Below are 15,971 nucleotides of genomic sequence, written 5' to 3' on the forward strand. Positions count from 1 at the left end.
GAATGACTTTGTCGTTTGAACTGTGACTAAAAAGAGACAAACAATAGCGATTTGTTATTTTGCAGGGGTATGGCATGTGCGCTCATATTCAGTACCCACCACAAACCACTTAGTGATTCTCTCTCCATTTCCCCAGGCTCTATACAAACAACACCTCAAAGGGAGGACTGGATTTAAAGAAAGATTTTTCACTCAGATTTGATAAAAGAATAAAACAAAATAAATATTTTTTTTAAAATCCTTTGAAAAATAATAACCTTATTCTCATATATTTTTTTGCTGTGTTAATCCTTTACTGTCAACAGAGCCCAGTCTTCCTTATCTCTCACAAGCTCATATGGAGACCTCAACCCACAATGATTTGATAAGGGTCAAAGTTTACAACGAGCTGCTTCACCCCTTAAGCCCTTAATTGGTCCTGGTCAGTTTAGATCCCATTTATGGACATTATGCGTTGAATGACAAAACACACACAATGCCTAAATCATCCCCACACAGGCTATACACCCCATTCACTGACCAAGTAACTGAATCCTGAGTCCTGGAGGCATCGAGCCTGGGCAAGCTGGAGGTTTATTAAGGACGAGCCCAAACCATGAATGCCCACGAGACAGAGGGTCTTCCTTTGCAAAGCTCAATGGGCTTCAGCCTTCAATGATGGCTGTGTGGCCTATTGGACCATCCTAAATGAAGGCTAATTAGCAAGACATTATGGTTGCGTCCACCAGCCCAGCAGGACACAGGGTAATGTACAGAGACTGATTATTTAACCCCTAAACTGCCATTCTGGGCGAGAGACAAAGGGAAGAAGACTCGTTCCCACCAAGGAGGGCGAGCTGAAGGAACATTGGAGTAGTACATTTTGTTTCAGCAGGGGTAATGTCATTTTAATGATGGGAAAAAAGTTCTGAGAAGTTTTTTTTGTAGGAAAAGCTGCAATGACAGAAGATCAGTTTTCAAATATTAGTTAAAGACCATCTGAAAACCAGCAAAAACAAGCAAGCTGCTGGGAAGATCATTCTCTTTTCCCCAGGGAAGACCACAGAGTTTTGAGTGAGGACTTGTTTGAGTGCCGAAAACTCACTATTGTCCCTGGGGCCACTAGCAAACAGTGGGACTGGTCGCCTCATGGGCCTGCCACATGAAGCATTTATGGAACAATAAATCACAACGGCAGCTTTTTGCTTTCCACGGGAAAGGATTGGAGAGTATGTGTGTGTGTGTGTGTGTCTTTGTCTATGTGAGATGGCTAGAGGTGGGAGGATTGTAAGGAGTGATAGGGGAGGAGTTTTGGTGGGTATGGGAGTAAAAAAAAAAAAAGAGGAAGGGGGTTGTGTGTGATTTGGGGTAGTACTCTCCCTTGGGATTTGTCCCAAATTTACCCCTGCACCCCACATCCCTGCTTCAGCGCGGGTTATGAGAGAAGGAGAGAGTGAGAGACATTCCTGGGCATAATAAGCCCTGGTGAATGAAGGCTACAGGGGGATCAGACTCTGATCCTGATGAGAAGGAGGCCGCGGATCAGGAGCTGCTCAGAGGCTGCCAGCAACACATTGCCAGGTTTTTACTTCATTAGCGTCATGGAAACCCAACATTCCAGCCTCTTGTTTGGGAACAGGGATGGGAGTTGCAGGAGCGAGGGGTGGAGGGGGATCCATAATGAAAACATTGTCGGATCATTCACCATCGAAATGACACCTCAATACCAAAACATTCTGATGCTGCTCGGGAGCAGGGACTCCACATGTCACAGACCTACAAACTATTTGATAACATTTTTTCCTGAGGATCTCACACAGCAAGAACATCACAATGGTTGATTCTCACCGTCTACTGAGTATTTCTTTGGTATCCCATCAAACTACAAGCCCCTATGGAGGTCAAATGTTAACCTGCAAAGGTAATACAATGATCAAGCTTAGTTATTTGACCAGTGTTAACACACAGTACAGTACACATTGATCTATTAATGTCATCCAGCAGATACCTCCAGTCTGACTTGGAATATACACAATACCCAAATACTATGCAAGAAAAGTGTGGCAGTTATAAAAGAAGGCCACACCTGGAATGTGCAGACTTTCATTACATTAATGGGAGGATACGCTCATCTGTGTTTGAAATTTAGGGTTTTTGCATTAGGAAATTTATGTAAAAACAAAAACCAGGAATTTGTGGAAAATCAAACAATTTTAGACTCATTTCATGTGAAAGTGCTTGTAATACTTGTAAAACTACATTTGCCCACAATGTATAGACTATCATATAGGGCATGTAATATTCTTGCTGCATAAGGCCACCAGTGTTAAAAAGATGCAGATGCTTTTTTGTGATGTGTACCATAAGGGGACTCACTCACTCTTGGGACTTGACTCTCTGAAGCTCAAAACTTCCACCAGGTCCTGACACGATATGACTTGGCAACATTCCTTTCCCTGTGACCCTAGCTATGCTCAGTCATGCATTGCAAATCATGGGAGCAATGTATTATTTATGCTTCAAAACATTTGAGACAACGGAGGGGTGCTTATTGCCACAAAGCAAGTGTGAAATCACTAAACATGTCACAACTGGGTCTGCAGAGGTCTGATCAAATGGTGGCAGCTCATGGCAGAGGGGGCTAAAGAGGATGTTGGACAGGCTAGCCATGACTAATGTCAATCAAAATCTCTCAATGTGTCCTATTGAGTCAGACCACAGCTGGACATTCCAGCCACTCACCCCCTAAATAACCAACTGCGACTCTGTAGTTGTTTCAGCAATAGTGCATTCATCAAAAGCTATGGTAAGACTTTCAAGGGGCTCCTTTGAGACTTGCCCCCTTCTTCAAAAGACAAGCTACCAAATGTGGATCTAATAATCAATCACTGTGTGACTCAATAACCTTTGTTTTGTTCAACTAGATTCTTCTTTAATTGGTTGGGGTGAAAAGCCACATTCTTTCACATTTCCCTCTCAGTAGTATGACTGATCTCATGGCTAAAAATGACCCCATCGTTCCAACCTAAATTTCAAACTATTTGCCCAAATAAGGGAGTCTTGCAAAATGGGTCCACTTAACCTTTAACACTTGGGCAGGGTCACTGCAATGGGTGGCCCGTACATCCCTTGATATCCCCCTCCTCAGCATACTTCCTGTGGTCAGTGGCCCTGGTCCACCTCTGTCGACAGACCACCGGCGGTCCACTCTACGGATTAGCAGATTACATGCAGATGGTAAAAGGCAGGGGAACTTTGCCTTCCCAGACTTCTATGCTCATACTGAGCCATTCCCTGTTGATTCACCTTTGAAGCTCTTTTTCCCATGACTGCACGCACAAAGACCTGGCATTTAAAAAAGAGCCCTAGGCTAGACACACAGCACCTTCCACCTAGGTGGGGGGCTTTTATACTCCCACTCTGCAGGCCACTGCCTTTGTCAGGCTTGTTAGATGTCAGCCCAGGAAACAAAAAGCCAATAAAAATTATGCTCAGTGAAGGCTGAAGACAGGAAATGCCTGAAAGTTTGACTAATAGAGGACCTCATGATATAACCACATATTCCAAACTTTAGTAATAAAGATTACACCCAATAAGAAATTGACAATTACCGTCAAATTCAAGGGTGATCTGGTAAAATGTTCAAACATCTCTTTCTAGTCAACAGACAGGTCTACCCTTGGATATTTCTCTCTTTAGTCATTCGCATATAAATGAGATACCCAGTGTGGAATGAAGAATTTGTTTTTCCCTCCCTTTCATTTCTCTTTGGAGCTGTCTGTCACAGTGAGGAAAGACAGGCAACCTTTCTCTCTAGATATCCCCCCACATCACCACCACCACCGCCTACTGTTGATGCAAAGTTCTGAAGGCTGGCATTTCAGCTATGCTTTCTTTAAGAGAAACTGCAAATCCCCCCACCGTGCAACCTCTAGTTGGCAGCCAAACTCGTCAGGCATTAGCCTGAAGAGACTACAGTTGCTCCACAAGCTGTGCAATGTAGGCAAAGAAACATCAGGGTTGGGAGAGCTGTCCAACAAGCGCAAAGACGGGCCCCTTTAGTACACCTGTCAAGGGGCAGAACTGGGATTTGAGGGGGCTGAGGTTGGGGGCAAACACAGCATTGAGAACAAGAGGACACTGTTCAGCTTTACTTGCATCCTAATCCTGAGAGAATGGGCTTTGTGTGCATGAGAGCATGCAAAGAGACCTTCAAAACACAATTATTCTCATAACTGTCAAGGCATTTAATTGACTCAAATGTACTAAATACAACAACTTTTTCTAAGTATCTCTGAACTTTGGGCAACATCAAGGGTTTGAGGGAGATGTGTTGTTTGTGTGCATACCAATTATAAAAAGAAACTAAATATACCTGGCATTTGAAGAACAAGTTGGAAGATAAAGAAAAACATCTCAAGAGTTCAATAAAAACAAGGACATGATCTTGGTTACAATTAAGAACTTGAGTAGACACAGGCCTTGCACTGGGATGAAGGGATTCAGAGCTGTGGAGGCAATGCTGATCTACACGCCATGACAGATACGAAACATTTTAATACCAATGGGCCTCCTGTTTTAATGGACCTCGTTATGAAATATGCAGATTTAGAAGCTCCTGATTTTTTTGTAAACTGGTGAGATGAAAATTCACTAGGAAGTCATTATCATTTTTGGGAAGAATACAGGAATTGCTGCTTGTCTGCCCTGTGCTTAGGCAAGTTCACTCCTACCTCAATAGTCCACTTTCCTCCTTGCCCTATCTACACCCCAACAGGACCTATTTTGAGTCTCACAAGAGGACAGACCCCAGTAGGTCCTGGCCACGCTTCACGCTCAGTCTGTTTACCTTTACATCAAACAGGGGCTCTCTTCCTCTCGCTGAGTTCCTAAACTGAATGTTGTGGACAAAGACAACGGCTGGTTATCCTTCTCTTTCCCATCAGCTCCACCGACCTTTAACAAGTTATGAGCTGTACCCAGCATGGGGTTGACCCAGTCACATGCAAACATGCCCTAAGGTTGGCAGAAAAACAAAGTCAATTATCTTTAATATCACTCCTGCTATACAGGGAACTACAACAAAAAATGCTGACGACAAGAAATTGTCATGAGTTAGTGAAGAATATCTTAAATCTGTTTGCCAATATGTTGCCTAAAGCCTAATGAACAGTAAGATCTGGATACCTGCGCTGAGTACCCTCAGTCAATGACTGTGAGAGGGTTTTCTAGGAAACAAGAACAGCATTGTAAAGCAATTACCTACCTTGATGACATGCTATAATTGTAATAAGCACCTGGCTCCTGAAGCATCTAACCAGTTCATATTTACTCATAAACAAAAAGGGATTTATAATCAACAGCCAACTTTAGGCTTTAAGTGCCATGCATAGTTCATGTCATTTGAAATAAATGACATGAACTATGCATGGTACTCCACAAAAACTTCTTCCAAAAATTAACTGAAGGAGTTTTCCTAAATTCTGCCTAGATTCTTGGATGAATAATTTGCATCAGATATTTGTTTAAAAGTGCAGCATTTCAAATGAATGCTATTTTGCCTGATTCTATATTATTTTAATCCAGTGCAGGGATAGAAGCCACAGATTCAGGGACTACTTAAGCTTATTCAGAGGATAAATTTGCCATCTTTGTTGCAAAGCTTTAATCCAAGGAGGGTGAGGGGAGGTCCTCTGAACACAAAAAGGGGGGTACTGGTTAAATCTGCCACCTTTCTTCTGAGTAATACATGTAAAGAAACAATCTAACATAAGTATAAGAGAATAAAGACTCTGCAATCTACAGTATCACTGTTGCTTTACAGTTGGCCAAAAAACTTCTGTTGTTGTATGTGAGAAGCCTCCAGTACTGAGTTTCTCAAGTCCAACCCCTCATCACAGGCCCACAATCCTTAGCATCTCATGTGTAGTGTGGGAATCCTGGAGCTCCATCTTAGTGTGTGGCAGACATCGACAGCCTCCTGGAACAAAGCTTCCACAGCAAAAACAGTGCCCATAACCATAAATCTTTCCCAAGGGAAGGAAGGAGAGACACACACAGGGAGGGAGCTCCCTCGGGTTCCAACTTGAAAACAACTTACAAATCTTCAAGTGCAGTGACGCTATTAAACTTGACAGGTCAGCATCGTTTTGCCACCTGTATACAGCGTGCCATCATTGCACACATTGTGGCTCACCAAAAGACAGATTTTCAGCTGATGATGCTTGTTACAATATATCACTTCATGTTTTGTTTCCTCAGGCAGAGGATATAAATGGATCTGCCATATGTCACGATGCGCTGCACTTTAATCCTGCTGGGTAGCAATCCAAAGATCTGACCCCAGCACAGGAACTAATGCTAAGACAATGTCAGTGCTATTAAACAAGGATCATCCAGAACAATTAAGGTAATGTAATAAATCCTGTCAGGCAGCTTAGTGGGTAAAGATAAGTAAAACAGTATTGAGATCTTCAAGAGACGACTTTAAAGTGAGGAAGGCTAGTTATCTTGTGCTCAGGATAATTTACAGTGGCTTTAAATATAGGCAGAGTAAAAGAACCATAAAAGGAACTTTTTGGAGGCAAGAAGAAGCTTGCAATGCTTTACAGTGGATCCCAGACCCAGTGGGATAGACTGTCTAAACAGAGCACAGTTACAGCTATTAAGAAAGTCTGGAATGGTTAGTGAAAAGCCCAAGTAGGGATAATTTTAGGCTGGTATTTCACAAGGGGTGATTTAGAATACAAATGACTAAAATAGCATTAAGGCTTTCCCTGAGGACCCAGACCAAAATCACTTTCCCACAAAGCTGCAGTATTGCATTCAACAGACTTCCAAAAAGAGACAGAGGCACTTCTTTTCCCACATCTTCACATCATGTTTCAGCTACAGACGCAAAAACAATGTTTAACATCAAGATAAAAATAGTTTCTCTGGTTCCCTGCCACAAAACTCTTACTCACTGAGTGGTCAGGTGCATTACAGTGTCTCATTGTACATTACACAACACCTGTGGAACATTTTTAGTAGGTACCTGTTAATCATTAAAACCCACAGCCACACGTCCACTGTAAGAGGAGAGCCTCTAGAAGCCATACTGATTAACTGAGGACACTTATGACTCAGTGCTTATGACTCAGAGCAAAACATATCGCTGAGTTAAGGAGGTCTGAGCATGAGAGTCACACATTAACAATGACTAAGACTGTGACTAATGATGGAGCTGTAGTAAAATCGTGCTTTTATGCACAGCAGTCCTTCTTAGAAAGACTGACTGACGTCGTGCAATGTTTGAGAGTTGACCAGACTTCACAGGCTGAATGAACTACAGGGGCAGAGGTATGTATGGCGGAACACTGAACTGGTGTGGGCTCATGAGCAGCGACCAGGCTTAGGTAGTTGGAAATTCATGTGCTGTGCTGCTATTTGTTCTTAAAAGCAGAAAAGGCTAAAATAATAAAAAATAAAAGATTTTACAACAAAAAAATGTCACAAATGTCATTACTGCTGACTTGAATCCAGCTGTTCTACGGAAACACCCAGCTGTGGAGGTGGCAGGCTTGTGGGACCAGTGTTGCTGTAAAGGCAGCTCTGACTTCATCTGAAGATTTTTCAGAGGAAGGTGAGAATATATGGTGGTGACAGCAGATCAGTGCAACAGCAATCAATCCACACAAGAGAAAGACTGCTCAGCAAGTTCAAATTAACAAGGAGCTGATACATGAACATGTAGGCAGTTCAAGGTCTGCTGAACAGGAAATAGCATTAAGTTATTCAATTTAAAAAAAACAGACAAGGATCCCATACATAAGATCAATCTTCTGTAATTACAGAAGACAGATCCAGATTCCAAGGATTTAGATAATTGTTCACTGTGTACATGAAGTGTTTCATTCAATTTAAAAAGTCCTGTTACACCCTGTTCTGCTCAGCCTCACTCATTGCTTGCTGGTGCAGTTTTCATTCTTAAGCAGCTGACGCACAAAATTGGCCATCATTCTGCTTGGCAGAGCCACAGCATGAAAACACTGATGACACACCTGTCCCAGTCAGACAGGCAGCCACACTCCTAAAATAGATGATGAAATGCACAACAATCTGCTGCAGAGCTGGGTGAATAAAAACAGGCCGGGACCAAATGTTTGTTACACCAACCTCATGAAGGGAAGCTTCAGAGGCCCCACTCACCGTCAAACACAAAAGCCACAGGGGCCACTTCCACCGCTCATCTGGTCCCCAAACATCCTCAGTGACCCCAGTTAAGACCAACCCTCAATACCCCAACACATGTTCTTCACAAGTGGACACTGGACAAAGTCACGACCTTAAGAAAGAATGTAAATATCTGTTGATGCTGTCACAGCTCCTCAACACTGACCTGACAACAGTGAGGACACAAACAGTTTCTTCCCAGACACCAGTAAAAAGCAAGGTTCAGTCATGCGTCATTGAGTGGGACACAGCTGCAGAGCCACCTCGTAATAATTACCATTTAAGGTTGATGTACAGCGCTAGAAAAATAAACTTTTTTTAATAAATAAAACATTTCAAAAGGAACTGGCTGAAGGAACCCCCCAGGGACCAATCCCACAGGCCACAGCTATTCTTGACTTGGGAAAGTATAATTTCTGTTAGAGCTGCCAGTTAGCAGCAGCATGCTAGTCCGGAGATGCCTCATGGGACAATGGGTGTCAGACTCACATCGTTGACTGTGAATACATGTTGAGGGGGACACAGGCTGAATATTGCTCCTGACCATTGGCCCTGCATGGTAAAAAAAAAAAAAAACAGAGGCTTTCCTTCGGTTTCAGTGAGTGGCCAGGGTAATGAGAGGTCTGAACTATTGTGAAGCAGTGCTGCAGAGACAATATGGCCATAAATTAGAGGGGGATTTAAATCCCATCCAATCACAGCGCGAGTCAGTGCCTTCCAACAATCTGTTAGCATGCTCCGCTAGAGTCCCAGAGTGCTAGACCTCAACAATGATATATTGAAGATGTTTACTGACAACAACCGCAAACCACCCAGGTATGACCAACAAAATAAAAGCTGATTTCCTGATTTCATTACAAATGAACGAAAACTTGATCAACTTCCTTGTGTTTAACTGCATCTTGAGCGGTGGAATAACAAGAGATAGGAACAGTCACGAGACTTTTCCTGGAGTTTGAAATTACTCTGAGACACAATGGTCTCTTTGCTAGTTTCCTAAATAGTGAGCGGATCTGTTTTCCACATCGTACTTGTTTCCCAAATCTGCTCTTTCCTGTATTTAGCCAAAATAAGCCGTCTAATGGGAATACTCCGCTTTACAGTCACGTGTTTGAACCTCAGTGGCTGCATTTGCATAACTGAGCCTGTGCTTACTGGACCTGTAAATTGTGTGCAGTTACATTAGCAGCAAAGTTGGCTGAGTGAGTTTGTTTTTAACTCCATTTAAAGTATGTTGTTGCTTCTACACACAGTCTCTGCAAATATATTTTGAGGAAAACACAGATTATAAACCGGTTTCTTAATGACAAGCATAACGTCTAGTATGACAGCTATGCAACTTTGTTACAGAGCAGAAACCTGTGTGTACATGCTGTGAGTCTATTTAACAGCTCATTAAACAGACCAAAATCACTATTACATTTGGTTGATCACACACAGTCAGACAATGAAAATGTAAAAGCTACATTTCTTGTTTAGATTATGCCCTTCTCTGTTCCATAAAGCTGCAGACATCCATCTCTTGCATGTGATGATTTGACAGGTCACTGAAAAGTCTCTCAAGCGACAACAGCGCCTGCTCTCCATGCTGACGGTCTGTCCAGCCGGGTCAAGCACCTTCACTGACCTCTCCAGACAAAAAAATTCCTTTTTCCAAGACTCAGCTGTCATGAAACAGAACTAAAGATGGAGGGGGGTGGGGTTAACCACCACCACCGCCTCTCCACATGGTCCATCTCATCTTATTTAGACTGTCCAAACCAGCTCTGGGTATTAACAAACCTGGATCTGATCCAAAAGCCAACGCCACCATTCATACCAAGTGAGCAATGTAATAACCACCCACACAAATCCACACAGCCACACTGACAGCAGTGCGTCTCAGCCCTACACACTTGCCTTTGGTTTGGAAATGTCAACACTGATGAAGTGAGGCCTATTAATTAGCAGCTTAGTGAGTGTTTTATTGTGTCTGAACAGCTGGGGCAGTGAACGCTCCTGCTGGACTGGAACGCTGCTCAGAAATGAAGCAGTGAGTTGAAGAATCAAACCACAGATAGCCAGATAAGGCTGGTTGACTGACCGTGCAGCCAAGGCCAGAGGGGGGATAAAAACAGGTAGATACAGTGGGTCTGGGATTGTGTACATTGTGGTGAAAGAAAAAGTTTGTTTGCACAAGAGTTGACTGGCAGCTACATTCCGTTATAAATCCGTTTGGCTGTGCTTACATGTTTGGTTTCTTTTTCTCTGCGCTGCCAGGGTTTCAGATTTTAAAGGAAGTGCACAGCTTGTTTATGAGCCAAAAAAATGACAAAGGAGGGAAGGTGGAGTTTAACCGCAGAGCTGAGATCAGGTCATCACAAGAAACAGGGAAACAAGATGACACAACTAATACACAGAAGCATTCACATGTGTAACTTAATGACAAGCCCACATCCACAATGGTCAATCGGTGCGGCAACAAATTATTAACAGGTTTCCTTCAAACACACACACTTTGGTGCTCGCCACTTTTTATGATCAGCAGAGAGTTATAAGAACAGTGTGTATTTTACCACAGTTTCCCTTCATGCCAGTGTTCACTCTTTCCAAACGTACCTTTGGAGTTGAAAACTTCTTTGAGCTGTAGAAGCACATCAGCAAACTTGCGCACGTCGCTGACCAGCTGCATGATGTAGTTTGGGTCTGAGGCGGGGATGTCTGGGCTGTCCGAGCTCGCCGAGCCGCTCTTGGAGATCCTCGCAGGGCTTGCTGAACCCAAACTGGAGCTAGAGAGGCGAGAGATACCCAGAGAGAGTTTGGTACCACCACCACTACCTCCTCCTCCTCCACCCGATCCTCCACCAGAACTCTGGCGCAGCATGGCAGCCAGCATGTTTTAATGGTGTAGTGGCCCTAAGGCCTGGTGACTGTTGTCCCTCTGTTCAGCTCTGTTCTCAGATGAAGCGCTGCACCACAACAGGGATGGAGGATGCTGCCAAGAAGAGAGAAGACTGTTAATGCAATAACACAACATTACAGGTTGTTTGACATGTATGACAGCTGGGTTTTAGCAGGGTGCTCTAACAGCAGGAGGTAAAACTGGACTGTTCACCATGCTGCAATTTCATGTTAATGTTTCTCACACTCCATCAGATGGGTTGTCTCTGTTTGATGGCATTCAACAAGCGGATTTTCCATATTTACCTTGAAACTGAAACAATTCTGAACATGAAGAGAGTTTGAATGTGTTTACCAGAAGAAAATATGGTGTTTGTGGTTGGACAGTATTTCACAAGCACTGTGCTGTTCTTGAATATGAGGTAACTCTATCAAGTAGCAGTTACAGTGTTAACACAATCCAACATAATTACGTAGCTACACTTGAGATAACAGCACTCACTTCACACATCTTCATTCACCTCTCTATGAGAACCTACAGCCTGTGTCTGACCTTACAGCGGATGTTCTGCACTTTAATGGAAAACTATTTGAAATCAAAGTCAGTATCAAAGTGTCTACACAGGTAAACACAACGAGAAAAAAAAGAGAAAATACAACTGGTCACTGTTTCCCATCTACACAGCGTCTAACCGCACCTCTCTGTGTACGGGACGTTTAAGAACAACGCCGAACTTCCCATTGAAAATCGGATGTGATGATTTCTTGCTTATTGCTCAGTAGAACAAGATGAGTCAAACCCTCATTAAAACCGCTGGATCTTTAAGGTCGACTTGTTAGTTCGGCATCTATAAAATTCACAAAGCGACATGTTTTCTCTTAAAATCGCGACTTTTGTGTCGGTTTATCGCTGCCAGGCTGTGGCCACCAATAGCGCTTCGGTCGGCAGAGAAACTCGTGGTAAAGTTTGAATTTTATGTTAGGTCAGACACACTACGTGTATTTCACATATGCCGAATTAATGTGTTACGAGTCAGAAACAGATCTGAGATTCCAACAACAGGTATCTGCGACCAAACAAGGCAGCAAGCACAGAACTGACTTAAATGTGATCGGAATTCGCGTGGAATTCATTGTTAAACGGACGGAGATTACTCTGTTCAAATGTTGGATAAACTCATTTTTCAGCAGCAGATTGCTGGTGGCTAACGTTTCCCAAACAAAGGTTAAAACATATCAGACTTAACAACTCACCTGCTGCTGGGTCCTGAAACATCTCAGCCGAACAAAATCCTGAAACAGCGACGGAAAACAAATAAATCCACAAACACCGCGGTGCTGTTCCTCCTCTCGCCCAGAGCTGAGTCCTAAACCTCCGTCTCCGTCTGTGTCTCTGTCCGGCTCTGCTCCTATCTGTTCAACCGCCTCCTCTCTCCATGTGATGCTGCCTCAGTCTAATTTGTGATTAGTGTGTGTGTGTGTGTGTGTGTGTGTAGTTCTCTCTTAACAACAGGTGTCTGGTGTTTTAAAGTGTCGAATCTATCATAATAAAAGGACCAACTTCCTGTTAGTTCTTTCAAAATAAATTTCCTGGCTAAGAATTCACAACAACCTGCTGTATGTCTTCCATGTTATCTTACATTTAAATACATCTACGTTAAACACTATCACGTTTAAAAACCTGTAATAAACTAAACAACTGACCAAATGTTTAACTCTAATTTTATACCTTAAGTAATGTAAACTTCTTGTGTGGGTTCATATGTGTTATTGTTGTTATTCTTACTCTTTTGTTTCTCTCTCTGCGCAAAGTTCAATTTTATAGACTTTATTTCGTTTACCAATTTGAATTTGTCAGAAAAAGAGCATACACCATGTATCCTCATATTATGTATCACACCATCAAATAACACTTGTTAAACAATGTTAGACAAGGAAGCAAGAGCAGTATAAAATGTTCAGATTTTAACTCTAGATCTTCAGTCATACGACTAGTCTTAATGTAAAATCGTTCTTAAGCCACAAGGATGCATGCAAGTAGAGGATTTCACCAATGACATGTGTTTAAACTTTTATTCTGAACACAAAATCTCTCTATTTCCGGTACTATTGTGACGGTGTAGCGCTCTTAACCAACCCTCACCTACTGCAGGTAACAGTTTGTTGAGTTTACGTGGGTCATAAATCACTGTAGTTTATATAAACGCCGCTTCACCTCTGCCGTGATGTGTGTTCTGATTAACTCTGGCCTCTGTGTCTTCAACACTTGTTTTGCCCTCATCAGATTTTCCGCAGACGCAATTGACCAGAGAGCTACAACCAGATATAAACATGTGCTCCACCAGTACAACTATAAACAGCGGAATGGAGGTATCTCTCTCAGACTGAAGTCTTTTCACACCTGAAGAAAACACTAGAGGAATTCTGGTTTTTAACCTGTGAGCCAAAGCTGGAGACTTCAAGTCACAGTGACGCACATGACGCCTGCTGGTGGAAATAAGGTACTGCAGCCAAATAAATCAGAGCTCATTACAACATGTCAATAAATAAATAAATATTGTAAATAAAGCTTGGTTGTGCTTGTGATACATGATAGAGGAGCTGCCTGTTTAACCGGTGTAAATCTGAATGATATTTTACTGTCACTGTGCTTTTTAGAAAACAATATATTCAGTACAGTAAAATAGAAAAGACAGGAGAACCTGCAGGATGTCACCTGACTCTGATTTCATGTCAGAATTCATTCACTGTAAATCAAATGATCCTAACATCCTGACTTCTGAACACATATGATTTACTCACAGCTAAAGAAATACAACAACCAATGCCTAATGTTAAATGACTTGTTCATCACAGAAAAAGAACAATAAGTGGCAGTAAGTGATAAATGATGATGCTGCTTATTCGTGGCAGATCATCTCCAACATTGGAGCAGCAGAATAAAACAACACATCCCTCCATCATGCCCTCTGTCACACTGATAGTTTTTAACAAACCAAGTCCTTAAATCTGAGTGGTGTAGAGAAGTGACTGACTCCAGGCCGACACACACACTCGGTGACTGGGTGATAACAGATTCTTCAGGTGTTGCTGTCTCTGCTGAGCCGCTCTGCTGGGTGATCAGGGTCATCACACTCGAGCAGGTGTCAGCTCTGGAAGACAGTCGAGTCGGTGACTGTGTGATGTTCACAGCTCCACACGCACACCTGAACACACCTGAACACACACAGCTTACACACTGTCACTGAGCTGGTCAGGACAGAGAAACGGATGCTGCAGCACCTCAGCAGGTTTGATGCGTTTGGGCTTGAACCCAGAAGTTCAAAATCCAAACACAGATGCTCTTCATGGAGGAAAGAGCCATACCAACTTATAATACTGGATTTGTCTGGTTCTAAAGTCTGCAGGCTCTTTAGGATGGCCAGCTGTAGGAGACATGAAAGGTCAGATTACTGCTCTTCACTCTGAATCACAGGGTCGTTGAGAGTAATCCACAGATGTCAGCTAAAAGATACAGCTACCTCTTCCTGAGCCTGGTGGAGAACTGTGGGGTGGCTCTTGCATATTTTAACCGCCCCCGAGTTCCTGTTTCGAGTGTCCTCGCTCGTGGCCACGTAGCCTAAGCCACCTTCACAGAGGAAAGTCGTCTGTGGGAGACGCAGAGAGCAGAAAGTCACATCATCCCACAGGAGCCAGTCAACAACACATATCACAGCAGATCCATACGACCGAGGCTCACAGGGACGAGTTCTTAAAGCCCTCTCTAACATTTTGTGACAATTGATTATAATAAGCTTCACAAATACATCAGGCCAAAGGCATCAGGTGTAGCTGACAAACTCTCTATCAGTACTACCACATGATTACTAATGATAAATAATCACTAATAACAATAACATGTCACTTGTCAGCAACATCATTCAGCTGATGTTTTAATAATGAATTTAATATGTTGAATAAAGTTGCTCTCTGTGGTGTCTGGATGAGTTTGGTGATGTTTCCACACTCTGCATCTTTTTCTTTCAGCTGTGAATTGAGTCAGTTCTGTTCTAATGTCACATTCCATTCTGCTGTTTGTTCACTCAGCTGAATGAATGAAAATTCTCAAATCATAACTATGTATGATTACACAGCAGATACTTAGTCATTCCTGTACCGACAACCAAAATCCTCATAGACTATTTACTTTCTGTTTTTATTCTTCAAGTCGATTAATGCATGTCTAATGGTCCATATAAGCAGTTTATAATTGGAGCAATTATTTCATTTATTTAAAAGAAAATCTAATTAATCAAATATTAAACCAGAATGTCTGATGACAAAAAAACTATAAAATCAACCAGTGAATATTTATTATGGAGTAAAACTGAATAAAAGTAACTGGAAGTAAATAGTAAAAACCCCACTCTGTGACTCATGTGTGTGTGTTTATTTATTTTCTATTAAAATGACAAGAATTCTATTAAAAGTGAAAATGTAATGCTGTTTTATTTTGAGAGTTTGACTAGGAGGTCTTGCAGCCGAGATGAATATACACTGCCATCCAGTGGTCACTCTGTGTAACTACAAGCCTGTCTACTTCAAAACTTTTATTTTGAACGTTCTCAACCGGAAGTATCGCTATGCTACTGTGTGAAGCTCGATGATAGTTAAGTGCAGTTGTTTATGAGCGACAGTACGGATACAGACTTATGATTTTAAATACGAGAGACCGCTATTGAGCCTGAGACTTTACTAACAAATTAAATAACCGCGTTTACCTGTTATTAGTTTATGTTTCTTGGTTTTGGATTTACCTCTATTGTGTTCTGAGAGAATCTTCAGTGACTGACCCCTGGTGGTCAAAGTCGCGAACTGCAACACGTGAAAAGTCAATTTAAACGTCATTGCAGAAATGA

General features: G+C 42.3%; 1 protein-coding gene across 1 annotated transcript in view; it reads right to left on the bottom strand.

Moving 5' to 3' along the window:
* Positions 1 to 12,579, bottom strand: part of arhgap29a (Rho GTPase activating protein 29a) — a 32,752-nt gene extending 20,173 nt beyond the window's left edge. Inside the window, exons 1-2 of the mRNA XM_018698244.2 lie at positions 12,328 to 12,579; positions 10,792 to 11,167 (exon numbers count right to left, since the gene is read on the bottom strand). Coding sequence (XP_018553760.1) covers positions 10,792 to 11,068 — 277 coding nt within the window. The 5' untranslated portion in view covers positions 11,069 to 11,167; positions 12,328 to 12,579. The remainder of the gene's footprint in view (positions 1 to 10,791; positions 11,168 to 12,327) is intronic.
* Between the last annotated feature and the right edge of the window lie 3,392 nt (positions 12,580 to 15,971).

The sequence above is a fragment of the Lates calcarifer genome, linkage group LG24 (assembly GCF_001640805.2).
Source record: "Lates calcarifer isolate ASB-BC8 linkage group LG24, TLL_Latcal_v3, whole genome shotgun sequence".
Lineage (NCBI taxonomy): Eukaryota > Metazoa > Chordata > Actinopteri > Centropomidae > Lates > Lates calcarifer.